The sequence below is a fragment of the Spermophilus citellus genome (genome assembly GCF_964194105.1).
Source record: "Spermophilus citellus genome assembly, chromosome: 18".
Taxonomy (NCBI): Eukaryota; Metazoa; Chordata; class Mammalia; order Rodentia; family Sciuridae; genus Spermophilus; species Spermophilus citellus.
Genome location: NC_138200.1, coordinates 56,545,254 through 56,571,393, shown reverse-complemented (window position 1 = coordinate 56,571,393; position 26,140 = coordinate 56,545,254). Strand labels below are relative to the sequence as shown.

General features: G+C 42.9%; 1 protein-coding gene across 2 annotated transcripts; it reads left to right on the top strand.

Moving 5' to 3' along the window:
• Positions 1–11,181: 11,181 nt before the first annotated feature.
• MARVELD3 (MARVEL domain containing 3) lies at positions 11,182–25,955 on the top strand (the record flags this gene model as incomplete). Of its 2 annotated transcripts, none has more annotated exons than XM_081275694.1 (3): positions 11,182–11,627; positions 14,091–14,218; positions 25,318–25,955. In XM_081275694.1, 3 exons carry the CDS (start codon positions 11,182–11,184, stop codon positions 25,953–25,955), a joined length of 1,212 nt encoding a protein of 403 aa, XP_081131820.1. The 2 variants fall into 2 exon arrangements, with proteins under 2 accessions (XP_081131820.1, XP_081131821.1); XM_081275695.1 differs by lacking the exon at positions 25,318–25,955 and adding an exon at positions 19,895–20,505.
• Between the last annotated feature and the right edge of the window lie 185 nt (positions 25,956–26,140).

Genomic DNA, 26,140 nt, shown 5'->3' with positions numbered 1-26,140 from the left:
TTCCTGATGAGAGAGCCCATCCGTGTGGGGGTGTGCGTAACCACTGACCCTGGAAACCCAATCACTGACCCTGACCTTGGAGTACAGCCCCCCCTCAACCTTCATTGGATGGAATTCTCCCCTGAATCTCTTGTTTCCCCCAAATAAAAGGCTGATCCCCGGCGTGTTCGCTCTCTCTCTCTCCTGCTAGCCCAGAGTAATCCTCGCTGCCCTGCTGAGCGGCTGGAGGCAGGGAAACAGGGAGACCGAGCCGTCTCGGACCTAGCATTAAAATAAGGTACTGTCTGTGTGTTTTATTTTGATCTCTTCTAACTAACTGAATGCCAGAACCTCATTAATGAAACCACTGCGCAGGCCGCGTGGTAGAATTGGCGCCCAAGAGGGGGGCATTCTGAATTAGTTAGATTGAGTGGGAGCGCGCGCTAAAAAGATTAAGGAAATAGAAATAAAGAAATAAAGAGAAAATAGAGGAAATAAGGAAGATAAAGAAATAAGAGAAAGGAAGAAGTGACATTTGGGTCACAAAAGTAATAAAGAGAATAAAGAAAATAAGAAATAAGAGAAAGAAAAAAGTGACATTTGAGTCACAAAAGTACCAGGAACTATTGAAGGAAAGAGACGTTAATTTACTTAAAATGGGAAATTCTACTTCTTCGGATAAGGAAATGTATCTAACTATTTTAGACAGTATAATTAATCAGAAAGGAAAACAGATAAAGAAAACTCAGTTATTGCAATTCTTAAAGATTGTAGGTGAATATTGTCCTTGGTTTTGTGACCAAGAGTCTCCAAATTTACTTACTTGGGAGAAATTAGGAAGAAAGTTACAGAGAGTTTGTCTTTCTACTGAAATACCTGGAGGCATAGAGAATATACAGAAAACTTGGACGGCCCTAGAAATTTGTCTCTTTGAATACATGGACCAGAGTCCGTGGCCACCAGAAGAGCTTCTGAGAGGTATTCAAAGAGCCATTAAGTCTATTCAAATGGAAAATCAGCCTGAGGCTAAATTAATTTCCTTTCCTTTGAGCCGTTTTAAAACAAAAGCGCTAGGAGCTAAAACAAAGGTTAGAAATGTGCAAGCTAGCCCGCAGACAGATTATACAGAACAGCATGATAAAGAAGAAGCATCTCTAATCTTGGAGAGCCCTCCAGAAGTGGTAACCAATCTTCCTGGAGAGGAAAATACAAAGGAAACTCCTAGCGGGGCTCAGGTTTCTTCTCAGCCACGTGAGTTAGAAACCCAAATTCCAAATGGCGATAGTACAGAGTCTGATAGCAGCTCGCAGTCTGAGGAAGAAGAATTAGACATAGAAACTCAGGACTTAGAGAGAAATTTTAATAGATTGCATTTAGCACCACCTACCCAAGCCTTTAAAATTCAGCCAATACCTGCTAGGAGAACCAAATTTAACAGGTGTGCTAAATTAAAGATGACTTTTCTTACCCCAGTTCAGCAAGGTATTAAGAAGGCTCAAGAAATGGGGGAGGATACTACTGGTTTTCACCTCTTTCCAGTTTTTGAGCAAACTGATGAGCAAAATCAGAGAGTTAGAATTCATGCTGTAATTCCATTTAAAACTATCAAGGAATTAAAAAATGCATGTGAAACGTACGGCCCAAATTCGCCTTTTGTTCAGAGTCTGATAGAAAATATCTGCTCACAACCCCTTCCTCCTAGTGACTGGGTTTTTTTAGCCAAATCTTGTCTGAGCGGGGGAGATTACTTACTTTGGAAAACTTACTGGACTGATTTTTGTAATGAACAGGCAGAAAGAAACAGAAGACAGGGCATAGAAACGCCAGTAGCGATGTTTTTAGGGACTGAAGATTTTGCTGATTTAGAAAGACAGTTAAATTATGATTTTGTAGTGTACAATCAAATAACTGATTGTGCAAAACGTGCCTGGAGGCAAATTGTCCCCAAGGACCAGTCCAATTTAGTTCTTACCAAAATCAGACAAGGTGCCAATGAGACTTATTCAGATTTCGTAGCCCGACTATATCAGGCTGCAAACAGGTCCATCGGAGACCCAGGAGCTAGCGAATTTATTGTTAGACAATTGGCTTTTGAGAACGCAAACAAAATTTGCCAAGATGTTCTCCGCCCCCATCGTAAGAAAGGAACAATTTCTGAGTATATTCGCTTGTGTTCTGACTTAGATTCCACTCAGTTGCAAACGGTAGCCTTAGCAACAATATTAAAGGAAACTTTGGGGCCACAAAATTCAGTTCAGAAGTCCCGCAACAAGTGTTACGTTTGCGGAAAACCCGGTCATTTCGCCTACGAATGTCGCCAACGCAAATTTAGGTTTAGGGCTCCATCTACTGGCGATAATAGATATTGCAGGACTCGGCGCCACGTGGTTGATTCGGGTGGCGCGGATGAGCCCGCCTTCTCGCCACAAGTATTTCCTCCTAGCGAGGGGACAAAAAACTTCCGTTCGGCCCCTCCCCGGGCCCAGAAACAATATGGGGAGACGTCGCACAGTGTGACGTCACTAGCGGCGCCGACCAGGACAGTCCGCGATTTTTACCAGAGCAGAGACATAAATCACAGACAGTTTTCTTAGGACCTTCAGAGACAGTTGAATTAGATCCTGAAACGGGACCAACACAAATCCCTACTGGGATTTTCGGGCCGCTTCCTGAAAATACTGTAGGTTTAATTTTGGGGCGTAATAATTTAAAGGGAGCTATTGAAGTAATACCTGGTGTGGTAGATTCAGAATTTAGAGGGCAATTATATGTTACTGTAAGATCCAATTATGCCCTAAGACTCACCCCAAAGGATATTTTTGCTCAATTAATATTATTGCCTTGTGTCTCAGAAAGGCACCTGCCGGCAGATTCAGTTTCTAAACCGCCGGACAGAGTATATTGGTCCCAGTTAGTGCGACAAGAACGCCCTTTATTAAAACTTAGAATTAATAATAGAAATTTCCTAGGAATAATTGACACAGGGGCTGATAGTTCAATATTGTCCAGCCGATTTTGGCCCAGGACATGGCCTCTACATACAGCCTCAGCTAATCTAGAAGGAATAGGAAAAATTTCACAGCCTGCTCAAAGCGCCAACTATCTCCGTTGGGAAGATTCTGATGGGAACAGTGGAATATTTAAGCCTTATGTGTTAGAGTCTTTACCAGCTAATCTATGGGGAAGAGATATACTAGCCAAAATGGGACTGCTACTAGTCACCCCAAATTCTATAAGGTCAGTTGAAGAAATTAATCAAAGGTATTTTCCTGGAGATGATAGGAAAAACTTTCAGGAAGAATATCTGTTTACAAGCCAGTCTCCACGACAAGGATTAGTAAATACTTCAGGACAAAATTTTTATTAGGGGCACTGAGTACTTCCCCGATCCTTAAAACAGCTGAAAAAATTACGTGGCTCACAGAAGAGCCTATTTGGATTTCTCAGTGGCCCATCTCAGGGGAAAAGCTTAAAATAATTCATAGATTAGTTGAGGAACAACTTCAAGCTGGTCATATTGAACCAACACTTAGCCCTTGGAATACACCTATTTTTGTTATTAAGAAAAAGTCAGGAAATTGGAGATTATTACAGGATTTAAGGGCAATAAACCAGGCAATTCGGCCTATGGGATCATTACAGCCAGGACTTCCCTCCCCCACAGCCATTCCTTTAGATTACAGCTTGATGGTAATAGATTTAAAAGACTGTTTTTTCTCTATAAGGTTACATCCTGAAGATTGTGAAAAATTTGCTTTCACTGTCCCAGCAGTTAATTTTAAGGAACCTGTTAAAAGATACTGCTGGAAAGTCCTTCCTCAGGGAATGCGTAATAGCCCTACCCTGTGTCAAAAATATGTTGATCAGGCAATAGATCCCATTAGAAATAGCTTCCCTGATGCATACATTATTCATTTTATGGATGATATATTATTGGCCCATGCTAATTCAGAAGTACTTTCAGAAATTTTTACTCAGTTAGAGACCTCACTTACAACATTGGGTTTAAGTATAGCTCCTCAAAAAATTCAAAAGGTATCTCCTTTTCAATATCTAGGTCAGATAATTCAAGGGAGTACAATCCGTCCTCAAAATCTTCAGATAAGAGTTAAGGAGTTACGTACCCTTAATGATTTTCAAAAACTATTAGGAGATATTAACTGGCTAAGACCATCCTTAAAGTTAACTACTTCTGAGTTAAGTCCTTTATTTCAGATATTACAAGGAAATCCTTCTCCAACCTCTCCACGTCAACTAACTTTGGAGGCCAAAGCAGCCTTAAGGAAAGTGGAAATTGCAATTAAAAATGCACAGCTTACTAGAATAGATCCTAAAGAAATAATATATTTATTAATATTTCCAACTGAACATACCCCAACAGGAGCCATATGGCAAAAATTAGGAGTTATTGAATGGATTTACTTATCTCATTCCCCTCAAAAGACATTAACACTTTTTCATGATTCTACAGCTCAATTAGTGATTAAGGGTAGAACTAGGATTTTACAATTAATTGGGTCTGAGCCTGATATCATAATTATTCCATTTTCTGTTCAACAGACTAATTGGCTTTTTCAAACTTCTAGTTCATGGCAGATAGCTTTTGCAGATTTCCCTGGCCAGATAGATAGCCATTATCCTCGTGATAAGATTGTACAATTTGCATCATTAACATCACTTATTTTTCCAAAGATTGTACTTTCCCATCCAATAGAGGGAGCTTTATCGGTGTTCACAGATGGTTCCAGCTCTAGTAAGGCAGGTTTCTTCAGCCGTGTTCACACAGAGGTAATACAAACTTCTTATACTTCAGCTCAAAGGGCAGAACTTCAAGCCCTGATTTTGGCCTTAGATTATTTTTCAAATGAGCCTATTAATATCTATTCTGACAGCTTATATGCAGTCAGAGTTACCAAAAATATTGAAACCTCAGTTATTGGGTTTACTTCATCACAGGAGTTATTTGAATTATTTCATAATTTACAAAAGACAGTGCTAATGAGAAAGTACCCATATTTTATTGGACATATCCGAGCACATTCTAGCCTCCCTGGACCTTTGGTTGCAGGTAATGATAATATTGATAAATTAGTAGCTTTTTGTCAACAGATGTCTTCATATGACTGTGCCCTAGCTTCCCATTCCTTGCATCATCAAAATGCTTCTAGCTTACGTAAAAAATTTAGTATTACCAGAGAACAGGCTCGTCAGATTGTAAGCCAATGCCCTAAGTGTGTTATTTACACTCCATCTCTGCCATCAGGGGTAAATCCCCGTGGTTTAAAACCAAATCAAATATGGCAAATGGATGTAACTCATATTCCTCAATTTGGTAAGCAATGTTATGTGCATGTCATAGTGGACACTTATTCTAGATTTATTTTTGCCACAGCACGTACTAAGGAAAATACTCAACATGTAATTTCTCATTGCTTAGCAGCTTTTTCTGTTTTAGGGTGTCCTATGCAGATTAAAACAGATAATGCTCCAGCTTATGTAAGCTCTGCTTTTCAACAATTTTGCCAAGAGTTTCAAATTAATCATAAAACAGGAATTCCTTATAACCCCCAAGGTCAAGCCATTGTAGAACGAGCTCATTTATCTATTAAACTTCAATTACAAAAATTAAAAAGGGGGAATAAGATAATGACTCCCCAAAATAGCCTTAATCATGCCTTATTTGTTTTAAATTTTTTAAACTGTGACACAGAAGGTCACACTGCTGCTGAGAGGCAAATGTCTCCCTCGGTGACAGGCCCTTTAGGCAGAGTTCTATGGAAAGATTTACAGACTGGTCAGTGGAAGGGCCCAGATCCGGTAATATCATGGGGCCGAGGGCATGCTTGTGTTTTTCCAGAAGGTGCTTTCCGTCCCATCTGGGTGCCTGAACGTGCCATCAGACATGGAGGAAATAGAACCCAGACTCAAGCGACTGAGGATAGACACGGAGGAGCCACAACCCAGAAGGAGGAGATACCGGAAAAAGATGAAGAAAGACCAGATTGAACCAGCTGAGAAGCTGATTTCATGGAAAGATGTGAAGAAATTGACAACCCAGGCTTCCCAAATACTTCGACGCCTAGGAAAGAACAGGACACCAGTCTTGATGGTAGCGACAGTAATTGCCCTACTGGGCTGTCAGGTAAAAGGGAATCAAATAGACACTTATTGGACTTATTTCCCAGATCCACCCCTGGTACACCCAGCTGTGTGGACTGGAGAATCTATTCCAGTATTTACTAATGACTCATTCATGATGGGAGGATTTACAGATACTCATATTACTCCCAATCATGTGACTAGATTTAATTATTCTGGCTACAGTGCCCAATTACCTTTATGTTGGTCACATGATAAACATGCTGGCTGTCTGAAAGTATCATTCGAAGAAAAGACAGCGATTGGTAAACCTAGACTGACAAATAATTCTATTTATGGAGACTTAAAACCTAATACTAGATCAATAATTAAGATGGGACTTTCCCATAACAAGCCAGTCATTTCTGCAAAACCTCCACCGGTACCCCACTGTCCAAATAGTTCTATAATTGAAGTTGGCACCTTTCCTAAATGGATGGATTGTGTAAATACCTTTCCTGTACAACATAAGGTGTCTAAAGCTAGTGGGTATATTTTAGATTGGTCTCCAAAAATTGATAAGAGACAATTACGAAGAAATTCTGCTATGACACCTGCAGGATTTGTTAGTAATATTTTGACTTATAGTGAAGGAGGCATTCAAAGAGATATTTGGCGTTTAATTGCTGCCTCAGAGTATTTACATTTTTCAGACAAACCTTTACCAAAATTTGTCGGCAAGAACTGTAAAGAGGGATCTTGCTATGGCCTAAGAGCCTGTGTCCAATCTCCTTATGTTTTAATTATTGGAAATGTAAAAGTTAGATGGATAGATGATAGATATTTTGTTACTTGTAATAAGTGCAACCTAACCAATTGTATTTCTAGGTATAATGGAGGAAAAGGAGTGCTGATACTTCATCAGCCCTCTTTTGTTTTATTACCTGCTAATATTTCAGAGCCATGGTATGCTGATGCTGGTTTACAAGTTTTACAGCAAATTCATGCCCAGCTAACAAGACCTAAACGTGCTATTGGAGTCATAATTGTTGGTGTCTTAGCACTGGTCTCATTTATTGCCTCAACCGTCTCTGCATCTCTGACATTGTCTCAGAATATTCAGCATGCAAAATTTCTTAATAATTTAGCTCAAAATACTTCCAAGGCTCTGCGTAATCAAGTAAATATTGATGAAAGGATTGAGACTAAGTTAAACGCCTTAGAGGCGACTGTTATTAACATTGGTAATGAACTTTCAGCCTTAAAATTTAAGGAAAGGCTTAAATGCCATGCTAATTATAAGTATGTATGTGTTACAGCTGCCAAGTACAATGCTTCTCTCTGGGATTGGGAGAAGGTTAAAACCCATTTATTAGGTATTTGGCAAAATAGTAATAATAGCTTGGATATTCTGGAACTTCATCACCATATCCAAGACATTCAAAATAATAGAGCTGATTTTTCAGATCCTTCTTCTTTGGCTAACCAAATATTGAAGGAGTTAAATGGATTCAACCCTAGAAATATTCTTAAACACTCCGCTTGGTACATTATTGGATTATTCTCTTTGCTGTTAATTCTCTTTTGTATTGTAACTATAGGATGGCGAGTCCTCCAATCAAGAATCCGGGGACTCCAGAGAGTGAACCGCCGCCTCATTGTTAAGAATAAAAAGGGGGAATATGTGGGGAGCCATTCTGACACGTGATTGGGTGACTCCCGTTAAGGGCCTGAGGCACTCTGGCTGTGTCGGAGTTATCCCGACCCTTTCCTGATGAGAGAGCCCATCCGTGTGGGGGTGTGCGTAACCACTGACCCTGGAAACCCAATCACTGACCCTGACCTTGGAGTACAGCCCCCCCTCAACCTTCATTGGATGGAATTCTCCCCTGAATCTCTTGTTTCCCCCAAATAAAAGGCTGATCCCCGGCGTGTTCGCTCTCTCTCTCTCCTGCTAGCCCAGAGTAATCCTCGCTGCCCTGCTGAGCGGCTGGAGGCAGGGAAACAGGGAGACCGAGCCGTCTCGGACCTAGCATTAAAATAAGGTACTGTCTGTGTGTTTTATTTTGATCTCTTCTAACTAACTGAATGCCAGAACCTCATTAATGAAACCACTGCGCAGGCCGCGTGGTAGATTTGACTACCTTTTTGATGAAGCAGCAGATTTCTTGGACTGTTCTTGGAAATATTATTGTGGCCTTTTTTTTAGAAAATGCTACCTGCCACAGAGGATTGATTTATGGAGAAGTTAAGACAAAACTGAACTTTTAAAAAACTTTCCTCCAATTTATAAACTTCCCAGCCTCCTGCAAAGACACCTTTGGGTCCTCCCTGCTCCACAAAACCCTCCTAAAGAGAAGCAAAGGCAGCTCAGCACAGTGGCACATGCCTGTAATCTCAGAGACTCGGAAGGCGGAGAGGAGAATCACAAGTTTAGGGCCAGCCTTAGCATTTAGTGAGACGCTGTCTCAAATTTTTTTTTAAAAGGCTGAGGATGTAGCTCAGTGGCAAAGCACCCATAGGATCAATCCCAATACCAAAGAAAGAGAGACAAAGGTGATATCAAAGTGTCCGTATGTCCATTCAACAAATCCTGATTGAGTGCACACTGGGGGAGCATTTATAAATGACTCAGAGACCTTGTCCTCAATAGGCTGGGGCAAGAGTCCCAGCAATGGCTGGCACAAATGAAAGGAGAAGAGAAAGCAGAAGGTAAAGGACCAAGAACCCTGAGAACAAAGTCCTAGGGATGTCCAAGAGAGCCAGCTTCCTGGAGACATGGCATCTGTGTGGCCCCTCCCATTCATTCAACAACATCATTCATTCGTTTACTGAACAAGTGTCATGTATGCCATTTGTAAGTTCCCACCCTGGTGGAGCTTGCTTTACAAGGCACACACCTGTTTGTCTCATCTACATCTGATTTAAATGACTTTTGGCTTTAGACTTTTGAATTTGGGCTAGAACAAGAACTTGGGGATTATTGAGATAGAGTGGCTATATTTTGTTTGTACAAAGAACATGAATTTGGGGGAAGGGATGTCATGGTCTGGATGTTGGTGTCCCTAACAAAATTTATGTTGAAATTAATATCCAATATGCTAGTATTAAGAGATAAGATCTCAGGCTGGGGGTGTGGCTCAGTGATAGTGCACTCGCCTGGCATGTATAAGGCACTGCGTTCGATTCTCAGCACTACGTATAAATAAATAAAGGTCTATCAACAACTAAAAAAAAATTTTTTTTAAAAGACATAGGGTCTCTGGGGGAGTGATTAAGTCATGAGGCTCCACCCTCATGAATGGGATCAGTGCCCCTGTAAAAGAGGTTGGAGGCGGCTGCCTTTCCCCATCTGCCATGGAAGGACCACGGAAGGCAGCACCTAGGATATGGAACTGGAGGGTATTATGTTAGTGACATAAGCCAGACACAGAAAGATAAATGCCGCATGTTGACTCATATGTTAGTGAGAATAAAATCGATCTCAAAGGCAACAGCAGAATAGTGATTATAAGAGGCTGGAAAGGTTAGGGAGGCAGAGGATAGAGGATAATGGGATAATGGTACCAACATTCAGTTAGATCAAAGTAAGTTCTAGCATCCTACAGCACAGTAGGGAGACTGCAGTCCACTACCAGATTCTTTATAAAAAACTAGAAGAGAGGAATTTAAAGATTTCAGACACAAAGAAATAATGGAAGTGTTAATTATCCTGATTTAATTTTCCTGATTGCATCTTATAACATTACTCCATGGATACATACAATTATTATGTATTATTTTCAGGAATTTTGAGCCAGTCTTTAAACCAATTTTTCTCGAAATTGGACATGGGAGAGCATTTATGCCATGATAAGGGAATACTGAGCTTAGGATTTTAGAACTGTTTTATGTCAAAATAAATGACATTTATTTATTTTTTATCATTGTTGCTTTGTTTATTATTTATTACTGGAATATTTTAACAATTTAAGTTTTTCAGTGCATCTTAATTATACAAAACAATGGGGGTTTGTGGCACATTCATGCATGCAAATAACACATGTGATCATATATGATCCCCTCTCCCTGATCGTCTCTCCCTGATCCCCTTCCACTTCTCTAATGGTCTCCTTGCTTCTTTCACAACATCTTTTCCTCCCCCTAGATTCCACATATGAAGGAAAACAAAACCCTTGTCTTTCTGTGTCTGGCTTATCTTGCTTAACATTATGATCTCCACCCCCGCCCATTTTCCTACAAATGACATAATTTCATTCTTCTTTATGACTAACACTGGGTTGTATATATGTACACCGCATTTTCTTTATCTATGCATCTATTGCCAGCATCTAGGCTGATTCCACAAGATGTCTATTGTGAATTGTGCTGCAGTAAGCATGGGTATGCTGACTGTAATTCTTTTGAGCATATAACCAGGAGTGGCCTAGCTAGATCTCGTGGTGGTTCTATATTTAGATTTCTGAGGCACCTCTCTACTGATTGACTAATGTATTAATCTACATTCCCTCCATAGGTATATAGGGTTCTTTTCCCCCCTGCATCCTCTCCAGCATTTATTGTTTTGTTGTTGTTGGTTTTGTATTCTTAGATGAAAGCCATTCTGAGGGGAAACAGAATCACAAAGTAATTCTGATTTGCATTTCCTAGATGGCTAAAATTTGGAACATTTTTTATATAATTATTGACCATTCTTACTTATTTTGAGAAGTGTCTGAAGAAAAGATATTTCTGATGGACTCAACAAACCTTTGGAGGTACATTAGCAGCATGAGGAATTTAGTCATTGCTGTCTGTCACCTTCGGACAAGTATCAGGATGGTCAGGATACGTTTTGCGCTTCTTTGCATTGTATGGTGTTTTAGTATATTTTAAAAATCGAATGAAAAAATACTTCGGAGATGGAAAGTCCTTCGTGGTGATAACCACCGACACGGTGACGGCCGCAGCTGGCTGACTAGGGGAGGACACTCAGTCCTTGGGGCACGCGCACAGGTGAGCGCTCCCAGGCCAGCTGCCGGGCTGTGCGCGTGCGCACAGGTGTGCTGCCGCACTCCCTGCAGCTGAGTTTGGCCACCTGCCCGGGAAACTTGTCGCTCTCGGGCGGGGACACGGAACCGTGCCATGGAAGATTCGCTGGGGACTCGCGAGCCCCGGGTTCGACCGAGAGAACGGGACCCGGACCGGCGCCCCCGCCCGGACCGAGACCACCACCCTGAGCGACCGCGGGACAGAGCCGGGGACCGGCGCAGGGAAAGGAATGGGGACGCGCGGAGGGACGGGGACCGGCGAGGGGATCGAGACAGGGACCGGCGAGAGGATCGGGACAGAGGGAGGGACCGAGACCCCCGCCAGGACAGACACAGGGACGCGGGCCGTCGCTCAAGTGAGCAAAGAGGTTGGGAAAAGTCCCGCCAAAGCCGGACGCGGGACACAGCCCCGGGACCGACCTGGGACACAACTCGGGGACCGACCTGGGAGGCAGCCCCACCCCCTTGGCCCGGGCCTTGGGAAACCCCGGAGCCTCCCGCCGCGAGGAAGGAGAACTTCGGTCGCCGTGCACCACAAAGGTGAGGGGACTGCTGGGGACACGGGCCCTGCGACCACGGCCAAGGCCAGCCTGCGCTGCCCTGGCTTCCTAGGAAGCCCATTTAAAAGAGGAAATACCATTTCTCTCTTTTGTGCCCTCGGAAGTGACCCTGGAGAGAAGGAAAGCGTAGGGTGCCCCCACCAATCCCAGATACAGCCGAAAGCACTCCTCTTGGCAGAGGCAGGGCTGGGACCAGGTAAAGAGCAAGAGGGCCCCAGGACAGGAAAAGCCAGGTTCCCGTGAAGCTCCTCCCTGACACGTTCCCTAGCCTATCTCAGGACCGCCCCTGAGGGCTTCAGACCCTGACTCTTCTAACTCTCCTCTTCCTTCTTCCCTTCCCCCTTTAATTCTTCTTCCTCATCCTCTTGGTACTGGGGATTGAACCCAGGGGCGTTTTCCCCCTGGGCCACATTCCCAGCCGGCCCGTGTTTTTAAAAAATGTTTGAGACAAGGCCTCGCCAAGTTCCTGAGACTAGCCTTGAATTTGCCACCTTTCTGTCAGCCTCCTGAGTTTCTGGGCTTACAGTCAAGCACCACCATACAGCTCCTCCCCGACTTTCAAAGTCCTGGTCCCTGTGTTCAGGTCCAAATAAAGTCAGCCCCATGAAGAGTTAGTAATTTCACATGTTACCCCTTTAGGGCTATATGCATTTCAAAAACAGCTGGGAGAGAAGCTACACTTTTAACCAAGGAACTAAATCTACCCAAACTTTGTTCAGGGAAGGACATAGATTTGTTTCCCTCTTGTCAGTGAGGTCTTCAAGGCAGCCTCTTTCAAATCTCACATTGAGACCCCACCTTCCTTAATGAACAAACTTTGCTATCCCTACCTTGAAGAACAAGGAATTCCCATAAGCTCTGGTAGAACAAAGATCTTGATGTTCTGGAAGATCATGTGCGCTAGGGGAGAGTGGAGATGGAAGACTCAGGCCACCCCTTGTCCCCATGTGCCCTTATAGGAAGCTAACATTTCATCCAAGTTCACAAATGTTACTGAATGTGCAAATAATGTGCCCAGTGCTGTGGACTGAATAGATAGGATATTGTTCCTGCCATCCCCAACAAGGAGGCACACAGATCCTGTGGCAGTGATTGCCTCCTGCCTCCGCTGTGGGACTCAAAGGCTGAGCCCAGTCTCTCGAAGTTGTGTCCACACAGCTGTAAAGCTACTATCCTGAGTTTATGTTACATTATCTAAAACCAACTAGTATGACAAAGGTTGCGCCCAGATTGGCACTAGCTATTGTTTCTCTGACTAAAGCCACATTGTACAGCAACTGCACGACTAGGAAAATCCAGGGCTGCCTTTTTAAGTTTCCTTATAAACTAGAGTCCCAGTTCCCCTACCCCAAAGTGAGTGAAGGAAATACTTTCATTTTTTGCTTCGTTTGCTCACTACCAATTGGAGGTTTGAAACCAAAGGGCAATTTATTCCTGTCTGTTTTCTACTTAAGCATTTATTTAATGGATAGGATGGCGGGACAGGGCTGCAGAGATCTACCCTCTTAGTGTTCACAGCCTGGTGTAGGAGAATGACGGGTAAGCAGGTCAGATGCAGCACAGTGTGAAATGGGCTGCAGGAGAAACTTGGATTAGGAAAGAACAGAGCTGGGCTCCTGCACTTTCCAGAGGAAAGGACCACAAGCTGAGTTCTAGAGAAGCCTTCCGTGGAAGGTGTTTTAAGCAGAGGAAGTGTCTGCAGTGACCCAGAGGCATGGGAGAGCACGTCATCTTTTGGGGCGAAGGTCAGTTTCACTGAGTCTGGGTCTGTGAGCCTGAGGCTATAAGTGTAGAGAAATAAGCAAAGTCCTACTGTGCAGTACTAAATGTTTAAGGATTTCAAATCTAAGATAAGTTCTGTGTTCTAGACAGATCCCTGGAGTAGAATGCAGCCTCCTATTGAATCTTAGAACCCAGAATGTGCTAGATAAATGTGGGAGAAAAAAGATAGAAAGTGCCAGGATTGGTGGAGGAAGAGAAGATAGGAAGATCTCAAAAATTGTTTGTAGCTCCCATCTTCCTGGAGAATTTCCACAGTAACCACAGACAGAAGAGCATGCCAACCTGGACTCCAGAGTCTTGTAAATACACACTAGTTCTGAGAGGCCTGGTCCTTGCTGAACTGAGAACCTCAACTCTACAGACAGCTCCCAGCTCCCTGGTTAGGCAGCTTCCACAGGCAGATGACCTAGCATCCAAGGCAGCACTTAGGTGTTCGGGATTACAGGATTGGTCTTGGGGTTACCTAGCCATGTTGGGTCACATGTTTAGACGTTTGGTGGCATCACTAAACCAAAGAAGCCCCTGAAGTCTGAAATACTGTGGCAGAGCTTGTTTCTGTAACATTCAGGCCCACCACAAAGAGTCAAAAGAGTTCTAATACCGACTGAGCCACTGAATTAGAGGCCCATTCCTAATGGCTGTGTGTGCTTTTCAGTTATAGTGAACCCACCTCGGGGAGATATGTGCCCTCGCACCCCAGGCCTGGACTAGAGGAAGTGGAATATTACCAGTCGGAGGCGGAGGGGCTCCTGGAATGTCACAAATGCAGATACCTGTGCACAGGGAGAGGTGAGCCTTTATGGAGTCCGTGTACTGTTTGCTGTTGCAAGTGGTCTGAAAGTGGGGGACAGACTTTCCTTTGGGGTTCTAGTGTTTTCATTTCCATACCTGAGGTTCTTGCTTTCAAAAAAAAAAAAAGAAAGAAAGAAAGAAAGAAAGAAATAGAAACTATTTTATGAGCTATCATTCTCCAGACAAGAAACCAGAGAAATAAAGTGATTTTTAAGAATACCCATAGCACTCATATAAATATGCCCTGTGCAGAGAAACGTTGGACCACTCGAATTTTCATCTCCATACCTGCATGAGGTTCTGTCTCTCCGAGCAAAGGAAAGTGTAGAAGAGGCTGCTCTCCTAGAGCACTGAGCAGCCATGTTTGCAGTTTCCAGACTCCAGGGGTAGCCCCAAGGGCTGCAGGTGCAACTGGCCGTGAGCTGCCAGGTGTTGGTGGGGGCTTCTCTGACAAGGTAGCTGAGTTTGGAGAGAAGAAAAATCACCCCAGTGGGCCATCAGGTTGCAGCCCAGACCACATAGACAGGAGCAAATGGTCTTCTTGGAGCCCTGACGCCCAAATACTTCATCAATGGCTTTTGATCATGCCATTGGCTGAGATGCACTGTAAGAAATACATTTTACATTAAGACCACGTTCGCACGCACTAACAAAAATGCCATGAAACTCCACTTGCCTTACTACATATCAAACACACTGGTGTTTTCTGTTTTATTGGAAGCAAAAACCAAAAAACCTATTTATTGAGTACATGAAGTCTGCAAAACACTGAGCTAATATTAAGTGTCAGCTCTCAGGGTTCTCATCTCAGCATGGGTCCTGCCTGCACCAGCAATGAAGAAAATCTGGTTCATCAGGGTGAGCCCTAATGGCATGCGGGATTTGTAAGCAATCTTCCTGGGCTATGTATGAATTAGGGAGAAAACAGCCCAGCCTAAGGGAAGAAATCATGGAGCTCCTAACTGAAAATGTATTTTAGGGTGATTACAAAGATGTACATGATTATAGGATTATAAGGAACTTTAATGAAAGGCCTCTAGGCAATCCCATTGTAGGGATCATTACCTTAATTTACATATGTTGGTGCAGCCTCCTTGCCTTTTAAGTCTCTCAACAATTCCTGAGGCTCAGAGAGGTACAACAAGTCATCCAAAGTCACACAGCTGTTACATGAAGGAGCTCCGGTGGAAATTTAGAGCCTGACCCTAAGTCCTCAAGTAGTTTACTTGCTTAGTTTCTTCTTTTCTTGATCATGTAAATAACAGGAACAAGCCAGAGGCTGGCTAACAGGTTTCTCCCTAGAGACATTTTTCTTTTGAGATTGATTTACCAAGAGGAAAGGGCAGGGCTTAGGGCCTCAGACTGAAACAGACCCTGTGGTTTAGGCTTCATTGCTTCTGGCACTTTGGCTTTGAGCCTGGAGGTTGGGTTTCTAAGTCAAGGTAGTGAAAGAATAGTTCAGCCTCCAGAAACTAACAAATGAGGGCTTGAAAGGAACTCTGGATGGACAGAGACCCATAGAAATACACAATACGGCATTGTGTTGAGCGAAACAACCATTGAACACCGGGAACTTGACTCAAGCAGGAAATACATGCCTGGATAAAGGTCAGCTGAAGCTCTTTAGACCCACCTTGGAGTAGATCCTCTGACTTCCTTATCAGTGAAGCCATGCCCCACCACCAACAGACTTGCAAAAATTGGGAACAATTGTAGCCCTCCTTCTCTTTCTAGGAAGACTGGGCTGAAATTTGGGCTGTGATCTAACTCAGAAAGCTCCATGGATTACTAGGAGGCCAACAAAAAGAGGCAGGCCCCAGATTTACTTTTACAAGCAAGAATTGTCCGATACTAAAAGCTTTTAGTATAGAGATCAGACTGAAGCCAAGTCACAGGCACATATCAGGCCACCAGAGAATCCTGTGCATGTGTAGGTTGTGCTCCTTTATTATTGAGAAAGAGCCCGGCAGGAAGGTGCATTTCCCGGCTCCCGTTTGCACCCCGCAGCTTCTCCTTTCCCTTTTGTTTTTTCCCTCTTGTCTGAGACCCTTGTGCTCAAATCATGGGGTTTGCATTCAGCCTCTCGGCTTAACTGCAAAGCATGTTTCAAAGGTTAATCTTCAGCCAGGCACTGGTGGTGCCCACCTGTAGTCCCAGCTACTTGACAGGCTGTGCAGGAAGATTGTTTGAGCCCACAAGTTCAACAGCCTGGGCAGCTTAGTGAGAGCTTACCCCGCCCCCCCCCCCAAAAAAAAAGGTTATTTACTCCACGACAGTTGTCATTTCTGGAGTCAGTAGTGCTGATCTCTCAGAGTCTTGAGGTGTAGGTGCTGAGTTCCGAGTTTGTTTTTCAGAGGAGCGATTTCCTGACAAGGAACCTGAGCTGGAGGAGTTGCCAGCACAGTCCATCCTGGGCAGGAGGGGAAGGACAGGGGGCCCCACTGACAATGACATTTATTTGTGATGGCTCTGAAAAGGTTCAGGGTAGAAGTTGTGGTTTTCTAATTTACGCTCACACTCCCCTCTTTTTGTGTGTTCGGCTGCGGACTGCACCGCTGGAGCTCCTGCAGTCCCCTTTATCCTAATGCTTATTGAACACCCTGTGCAGAACCTGTCTGCACTGAGATCAGATCAAGATTTCAAACTGCAGCTGACTTTAACAGTGTTAACTGATTAACAGATCTGAATGCCATGGCCAGAGTCCAAGCAAGGAGTGACCCTAGGGGAACTGCCCGGGTTTTGTTTTTCTGGTTTTATTTTGTCTTTTGTGCGGTATTGGGGACTGCATCCAGGTACCCTACACTGAGCTACATCTCTGGCTCCTTTCATTTTGAGACAGGGTCTCACTAACTTGCAATCCTCCTGCCTCAGCCTCCCAAGTCACTGGAATTACAGGCACGTGCCACCCTGCCAGCTGAACCTCCGGTTCTTAGGGCAGAGAAAGGTGCTGGCTCAGAACCATATTCCCTGGAGTTCTGAGAGGGCTGTCTACCCCAAGGAAAGCCTGGGAGCCTCTGGGCTTTATTTTAAGGGTGTCATTGGCCATTTCCACAGCCCAAGGCATTCTTTTGTGGTTACACAAGATTTTTTGTTTTTTTTTTTTAGAGAGAGAGAGAGTGTGTGTGTGTGTATATGTGTGTGTGTGTGTGTGTGTGAGAGAGAGAGAGAGAGAGAGAGAGAGAGAGAGAGAATTTTTTAATATTTATTTTTTAGTTTTTGGCAGACACAACATCTTTGTTTGTATGTGGTGCTGAGGATGGAACCCGGGCCGCAAGCATGCCAGGCGAGTGCGCCACCACTTGAGCCACATCCCCAGCCCTACACAAAAGTTTAAAAGAGGAATAAAGGGTTTGGTGGGGGCTGTAGTCCTTCTAACATTCTATTAAGAAATTCCTTTCATACAGCAATACGCTGGGAAAGCCTAAATGTCCCTTACATTGCAATGATTTAATTGTGGCCATCATATTTTTTTTCTTTTTTTTAAGAGAGAGACAGAGAGAGCTACCGCTTGAGCCACATCCCCTGCCCATCATATGTTTTTTAAAGTTATGAAGTAGATTTATATTTACTGAGATAGAAAAATATTCATACTATATTCTTAAGTGGAAAAATAGGTCATACAATAGTAGATAAAAGCAAACAAACAATAATAAAAATTATGAACATGTGGTACAAAAGTCCAGAAACTAAATTGTCCACCAGGCACTATGGCATACACATATAATCCCAAAGGATTGCAAGTTCAAGGCCAGCCTCAGAAACTTAGTGAGACCCTGTCTCCAAATGAAAAAGGCCAAGTGGGATGGTGCATATCTGTAATCCCAGTGGCTCCGGAGGCTGAGGCAGGGGGATCTAAAGTTCAAAACCAGCCTCAGCAACTTAGTGAGGACCTAAGCAACTTAGTGAGACCCTGTCTCTAAATAAAATATAAAAAAGGGGCTGGGGAGGTGGCTCAGTGGTTAAGTGCCTCTGGTTTCAATTCTAGTACCAAAGTAAATAGATAGATAGATAGATAGATAGATAATAAAAATAAAAAATACTAGGAGGTAGCTCAGTGGTGGAATGCTTGTCTAGCATGCTCAAAAGGCCCCAGGTTCAATCCCCAGTACCATACATACCCACATATACATACTCACCAATATATGTGTGTGTGTGTATAAATATATAAATATACACACACATGTGTATAATTAAAAAAATAATATATATTGTATATAATGTTCACAGTGGTTAATTTATTTCTCTTATTTACATTTCCTTTCTTGCAATAAGTTTTATAATTAAAGAAAACAGTGATATTATTTGCATTTGGACAGAGAGTTACAAGTGAAGATGGCATTTCAATTAAAGAGTACCATCATTTCAATTAAAGAGTACATTGATGTCACACAGGAAATAGGCTAGCTGGAAGCAGGCCTATTTCCCTTGCAGCCAGGGAAAGGCCACTGGGCTGATCCCAGAGCGTACAGTGCCAGCTCAGAAATACTAACTTTCTATTGTGCTGAGCAAAAGAAGCCAGAGTTCATGAAAGTACATTACTGTATGATTCCAGGTACATGACATTTAAGATAAAACCAACTTCTAATCAGAGGAAGCAGGTCAGAGGCTGCCCAGGGAGGAGGAGAGGAGTTGACCACAAAGTGCTACTAGGAAAATTCATGTGCTCTGTATCTTGATTATGGTTACACTTGTCAAGACTCATCAAGCCAGTACACTGAAAGTGAGACATTTTATTGTGTGTAAGTTGTATCTCAATAAAGTTGATTTTAAGGAGAACAGATACCTTCCCTAGTCCAAGATAAAGAAGCCATGGGCCCTGAAGGAATTGAACTCTGGGGAAATATTCCAGCCCAAATGATTACTCTTTAGGGAAACTAAATAAAATGAAATTAAACTTTAAGACATATTTATGGAGTTGAAGTCTAGGAGTAGTTTCTTTAATCCAGTAAGTATCCTAGAATCAATTAACTTAATCTTTGATATTTTTAATAAGCGAAAAACCACAGTCAACATTTTTTTTTTTTTACTGCTTACCACTGAGCTCACTCCCAGGCCCACAGACATTTTTTTTTCTAGTTGTCGATGGATCTTTATTTCATTTATTTATATGCGATGCTGAGAATCGAACCCAGTGCCTCATACATGCTAGGCAAGTGCTCTACCACTGAGCCACACCCCCAGCTGCCACATTCAATGTTTTGATGTATAATTTCCATGCTTTTTTAAAAACTTCATTGCATATTTTTAACTGCTATGATCTTCTTCAAACTTGGAGAAATCTCTTTCAAATTGAAGAGACCATAGAGCACACATAAAGAGATGACGTTTTTTTAGTGTTTTAGGTGGTGGTATGGAATGTTCTCGCCCTCCCTGCAGGATGCCTTTCTTTCTAATGGGCACAACTTCTCTCCCCCCTTTCTGACCTCTCCTGGGCAGGCCGCTTTGCTCTTGGGGAGTTACTTTTTTCAATGCAAAGTATTTCCAACACCATTTCAAGAGACCATGGTTCCATGCTACCACCTAATGCTAAATTACACAGCTTTGGTTGCCCCAGGGAGCAGAATGAAGAGCCAGGGGTCTGAGCTTCCTTGGGGAAGATGAGCCTGGAGGTGGAAGAGCCTCCATTTGCAAAAACAGCATCTCTTAAAATGGTAATGCACCCTTTTTTTGCAGCCTGCTGTCAGATGCTGGAGGTTCTGCTGAACTTGCTGATCCTGGCCTGCAGCTCTGTATCTTACAATTCCACAGGGGGCTACACGGGCATCACCAGCCTGGGGGGTATTTACTACTACCAGTATGGGGGGGCTTACAGTGGTTTTGAGGGTCCAGATGGAGAGAAAGCCCAGCAGTTGGATGTCCAGTTCTACCAGCTCAAGCTGCCCATGGTCACTGCAACAATGGCCTATAGTGGAGCCCTCATGGCCTTCTCCTGCCTGGTCATTGCCATGGGTGTCCTGCGGGTCCCATGGCACTGTCCTCTGTGGCTGGTGATCGAAGGCCTGTTGGACATGCTCATTGCTGGGGCATACATCCCAGCCTTGTACTACTTCTTCCACTACCTCTCCGCTGCCTATGGCTCGCCTGTGTGTAAAGAGAGGGAAGCACTGTACCAAAGCAAAGGGTACAGTGGCTTCAGCTGCAGTTTCCATGGTGGAGATATAGGAGTTGGGGTCTTTGCAGCCCTGGGTATTGGGGTCTTTGCCGTGGGAGCTGTCCTAGCCATCAGGGGTTACCTAAAAGTCAAGAAACTGAAAGAGAAGCCTCCAGAAATGTTGGTGTTTTAGGCTTCTTAAAACATTCTACCAAATATAAGTGATGGAAATTACTCTGAACTACCATCTTTTGTAAGAATTCTTTGTTGTAAAACTTGCCAGAACTTCAAAAGTAGTAAGCCAACTTCAGTAGAGGTGGGCTTAGCTCCCAGTTGTGTGAAGCAGCATTCTTTGGCACAACCAACTTTGGATTTTGGAATCCTCTGTTATTGAGGGAGTAACCAAAAGAAAAATTTTTTTAAGATGTTGATGGATCTTTATTTTATTTATTTATTTTTATATGTTGTGTTGAGAATCAAACCCAGTGCCTTGCATATGTTAGGCAAACACTCTACCACTGAGCCACAACCCCAGCCCCCTAACCAAAATTATTTTTTAAAAATAAATAAATAAATAAAGCCTGAAATCCAGGACTCACAGGGGAAAGGCATGTGGTACATAGTGGCACACACTGTAATCCCAGCAACTCTGGAGGCTGAGGCAGGAGGATTGCAAATTCAAAGCCAGTCTCACAACTTAGTGAGACCCTGTCTCAAAATAAAAGAAAAAGGACCAAGGATGTAGCTCAGTGGTAGAACACCCCTGGGTTCATTCCCCAGTACTAAAAGAGACAGAGAAAGAAGTATAGTTCTTGATTAAATGAGGGAAAATAACCAAGCGAATTGAAAGTACCTTATCTTCAGAGTTCATCAGAAGTCACAGAGGCAGGAGACAACTTTAGCCTGAACTGTTCTGGACACAGCTGTCTTCAGCAGATAGCCCATAGTCCTTCCGCTGCCACAGTTCACCGGGAAAAGGGGGCAGGGCTTCCAGAAGAGCTACCCCTGGAAAATTTAAGTTGCAAGTGGGCGTGAGCTGGGCAAAGAGGAGTCAGTTAACTCACTGGGTTGCAAAGAAGCTATTCTGTAAGCCCCTCACAATGGCTGGAAAACTCAATAAGTGTTTTGTACCTCTCCTAAATGTATCATTGTATGAAGAATTAAACCTGAGGTCTGGAATTCAGGATCCATCCAGAAGAAAAGAATGTATAATCCTTCCCAACAGAAGAATGTCGCTTTTGGCCAGACAACTTCATGGGTTTTTACTGCACATGGAATAATGACTTATGGAACATTACAGTATATTCTTGGTACAAGTCCATTCTTTGCTTATGTGAATCCAAACAAAAAAAATCCAAAGAAAAATTTGAATTTCAAAATGATGGTTCTCTTTAAAATATGTTTATATCATTCTCTTGAATAAGGACAATTTATTGCATTTAGAAGATAAGTTTGAGTTTAGAAAAGGAAGTTCAGATACATGTATGTGTATGATTGTCAAATTTCTTGAATAATACATAAGAAAGTATTAACAGTTTTGTAGAAAGAAGGGGGTTTTTTAAATTTTTAATTTTATACATGACTGAACATGTATTCATTTTAGAAAAATAAAAAAATTAAAAATTGGATTTGCTTTCCTCCATTTTTGTTTTTTTAAAAATTAAATTTATAGTGCAAAGGCAGAAGTAGACGTATGATTAAGTGGTATAAAATGGCCAGCCACAAAAACAGCCTTACCCATAAAGATGCTATTTATAGCAAAGATCTGTGAGTTTTTGAGTCTACACTTCTACAGAGTTCTTTGCTGTCTTTCTGAACACTTGTTCCATCCCAACTTGGATATAAGTGACAGCTATCTCTGGTGGTCATCCCTATCATATTTCTCTGGTGCCTGTGTCTCTTTCTGCCCTAGCAGCTTGCTTAAAAATACTTGAACCTGTTTGATATTGGTAGCTAAGCCAGCTCAGGCTTGGCTGGTTCCTGGAACAATAATACATGATCATATTCCTTCAACAGAACCAATATCATTAGACCCAGAAGTCAGCTGTTATCCCTCTCAGTTGTTGCTGTCAGGAGGGTGATTCACAAGAGCTAGATTTATTCCATTTCAGCCCAGCAGATGTGCGCTACATGGATCAGGACTCCACTGGTTTGGAAGAATCTGTTCCAGAAGGAAAATGGTCATATTTCCTGTATCTTGGGCAGTTTGGGTCTGATGTTACTTGGATTTTTAAATTAAAAGAATGCAGCTTCTCAAGTGAGAGCCCATGACTGCTGTGTCTCTTGGTCCTTCAGGAATTTGTGTGGGTCCACAGGAGATAGGAATAGCAAGCCCATTGTCGCCTATGTCCTTTAGCTGCCCAGATTATAGACTTCACTGTGCCACCTATGTCATTGATGGTTGTCTTAATTCTGGAAACAACACTCTTAATAAATCTGTCCCATTTCTTAAGCCTCTCACCAATTTACATTTTAGAAACAATAACCTGTGATTTTCAGAGACAGTCATCCCTTGGTATGCACAGGGGAGCTGGTTCCAGAATCCTCCGTGGACACCAAAATCTAAGGATATACCAGTCCCTTGTATAAAATGGCATAGTATTTGCAACTAATCTATGCATATTCTCTGTATACTTTAAATCATCTCTAGACTAATTACAATCCAGGGGCTGGGGTTGTGGCTCAGCAGTAGAGTGCTTACCTAGCATGTTCCAGGCCCTGGATTCGATCCTCAGCACCACATGAAAATAAATAAATAAAAGGCATTGTGTCCAATTACAACTAAAAAATAAGTATTTTTTTAAAAATTACAATCCCCAATCCCATGCAAATGCCATGGGAATTGTCATTTTTGCTGTATTGTTCAGGAAATAATGACAAGAAAAGAGTCTACATGTTCTGTACAGTTAAATTTTTTTTCAAATATTTTCAATCCTTGGTTTAATCTGTAGATGCAGAACCTGCAGGTATGGAGGGCCAACTGTGCTTGGCCCTCACCACAGCCTTGTGGGATAAGACTGGAAACCTTGTCTTCATTGGTCAGATAAAGTGTCTGAGGCTTAGAAAGACTGAATGACATGGGCAATATCACAAGGCAGGAAACAGTGAGGACTTGAACCTGGTGTTCCCACTCCAGGTCCATTTGCATTTCCCTTCTTTCTCATCTCTGAATCCCAAGGAAATGATAACAGACATTCTCCTCAGAAGGGTCTGGGACCTCTGTTGGTACCAGATAAAAGGTAAGCTTGGACAAGAAGATATTCAGTCTCTGTTGGCTCTTACTATCTTGCAGCATTTGTGGATTCCTTAAACTTAAAAGAACACTGTCCCGGGGCTGGGGATGTGGCTCAAGCCGTGGCGTGCTCGCCTGGCATGTGGGGGATGCTGGGTTCGATCCTCAGCACCACATAAAAATAAAATAAAGATGTTGTGTCCACCGAAAACTAAAGGGTAAATATTAAAAAAAAAAAAAAAGAACACTGTCCCCACTCTGCACCACTAAGTGAACAGTCCAAGTATCCATCAGGATCCATCTGGTTGAACAGACTGGTCCATCCATACAATGGAGTTGGAGGCCATGCACAAAGAATGTGGACATTCTGTAGAAACTGATGTGGAGAGAGTGGTAGGGTATAGTAAATGCAAAATGCAAATACAGACCTACGAATATGGTACACTTTTGTGAAAAAAGCCAGAGAAGGGATGAAATGCAGACTTGTGTATGCTTTTATTTGTATAAAGGAACACTGGACAATTGTAATGGAAACGTAAGTGGTTAAGGATAGAGAATCATGTGTAGAGACTTGAATGGACTTTCTCAGTTTATGTGTAAGTTTTGTTTTTTGTTTTTGTTTTTTGAGGGGGTTTTGGTAGTGAGGTTTGAATCTAGGGGTGCTTAACCACTGAGCCACATCTCTAGCCTCCCCCACCTTTTTTTTTTTTTAACAGTCTCACTAATTTGCTGAAAGTAGCTTTGAACTTGAGATCCTCCTGCCCCAGCCTCCCAAGCCATTGGGATTACAGGTGTGCACCACTGTGCCCAGCTAATGCTTATGTTGTTTTTTTTAAACTTTTTATGTTGGGCTAGAGATGCAACTCAGTGGTGAAGTGCTTGTCTAGCATGCAAAAGGCTCTGGTTTACATCCCCAGCACCACAAAAAAAAAAAATCATTTTGATATATTCACAAGTCACAAAAATAGTACAGAGAAACGCCTGTGTGCCCTTAACCTGATTTTCCCCAATGTTACATCTTGCATAACTATAAACAATGTGTGTATTTTATGCAGCTTTTTCACGTGTAGGTTGTGGTTACCACCACCACCATCCAGAGCTGCCCGATCATCACAGACATCCCTGGTGTTTTTATAGCCACACCCATCTCGTTTTCCTCTCACTCAGTATGTAACCTTTTGAGCCTGGCTTTTTTTCGATCATCATAATTCCCTTGAGATTTGTCCACGTTGTTGTCTGTGTCAACAGTTCATTCCTTTTTATTGCTCATCAGTACATTCTGTGGCATGAGTGTACCTGTGTAATTGTTCACCCACTGAAGGACATTGGGATTGTTCCCAGTATTGGGCTATTATGAATAAACCTACTGTGGGCTGGGGATATAGCTCAGTTGGTAGAGTGCTTGCCTCACATGCACAAGGCCCTGGGTTCAATCCCCAGCACCAATAAATAATAAATAAACCTACTATGAACACTACTGTATGTGTTCTTTTGTGGACAAAAGTTTTCATTTCTTTAGGATAAATCTCTTAATCTCAATATCAGTCACAGGGTTACATGGTAAATGTGTATGGAGTATTTATAAGAACAGCCTAAAATTTCTCAAAGTGGCATTCTGATATTTCAAACATATTTTTAAAACAACCACCCACCACAAGCAATTCAAGAATGTTGATGTTGAATGTGACCATGTTCTTACAATCAGGTCAGCAGATCCGCTAGTCTGACCTGGTGAATGATGTCAGTGTTTACCTTGACTCTCTCTTCCTCTAGGTGTGGTACAGATAGTGGAGGTGATTTTGAACGGGATGGTCCTCATGTGTATCGTGGCCTCCTACTTTGTCCTTGCTGGATTCAGCGCCAGCTTTGCCAGTGGTGGTGGCTTTGGAAACAACTACTACTCACCATTTGAGGGCACTGAGCTGGAGGAGGTTCGGCAACTGGACCAGAAGTATACAGTCCTCCGGGCGCCTCTGATATATGGCGGTGTGGCTGTTTCTCTGGGGCTGGGTGCCCTCACCATGGGCGTTTTACTCCAAGGAGCCAAGAGCCTAACAAAACTGCCTAGAAAGTGGCTCCTCTTGGAGGCCGCCTTCAGCCTCCTGGCAGCAGTGGGCTACTGCGTAGGCATTGGCGTTTACCTCCACGTGGCATTGCAGATCAACTCCACGGACACCTGCAAAACAAGAGAGAGGCTCTACGCCCGCAAGGGTCTCACCTGGATGAACTGCCAGTTGGCAGGTACCGACGGAGCAGCAGCCACCTTTGCTTGTCTCCTGGTGATTATGTACAGTGCCAGTGTGGTACTGGCCCTGCGGAGCTACCGGGAACAGAAGCTCTACAAAGACAGCCAAGAAGAGCAGAGAAATGGCAGGGATGTGCCAGAATACCTGTGGTCTGGGACGCTCTAAGGGAGACCTTCTGGAACATAATTGTCAACCCAACCCCATTGTCTCTCTCAAGAGTCAAGTCTTTCACAGCCACTGCAAATAACTGGTTTTCACATACTCAATTTTATAAGTGCTTCTTTTGGTATGAATGCAGAGTTAATTGTCTCATTTTTCTGTTGTAAAGGGAGATCAGTATGTCCCTGTTG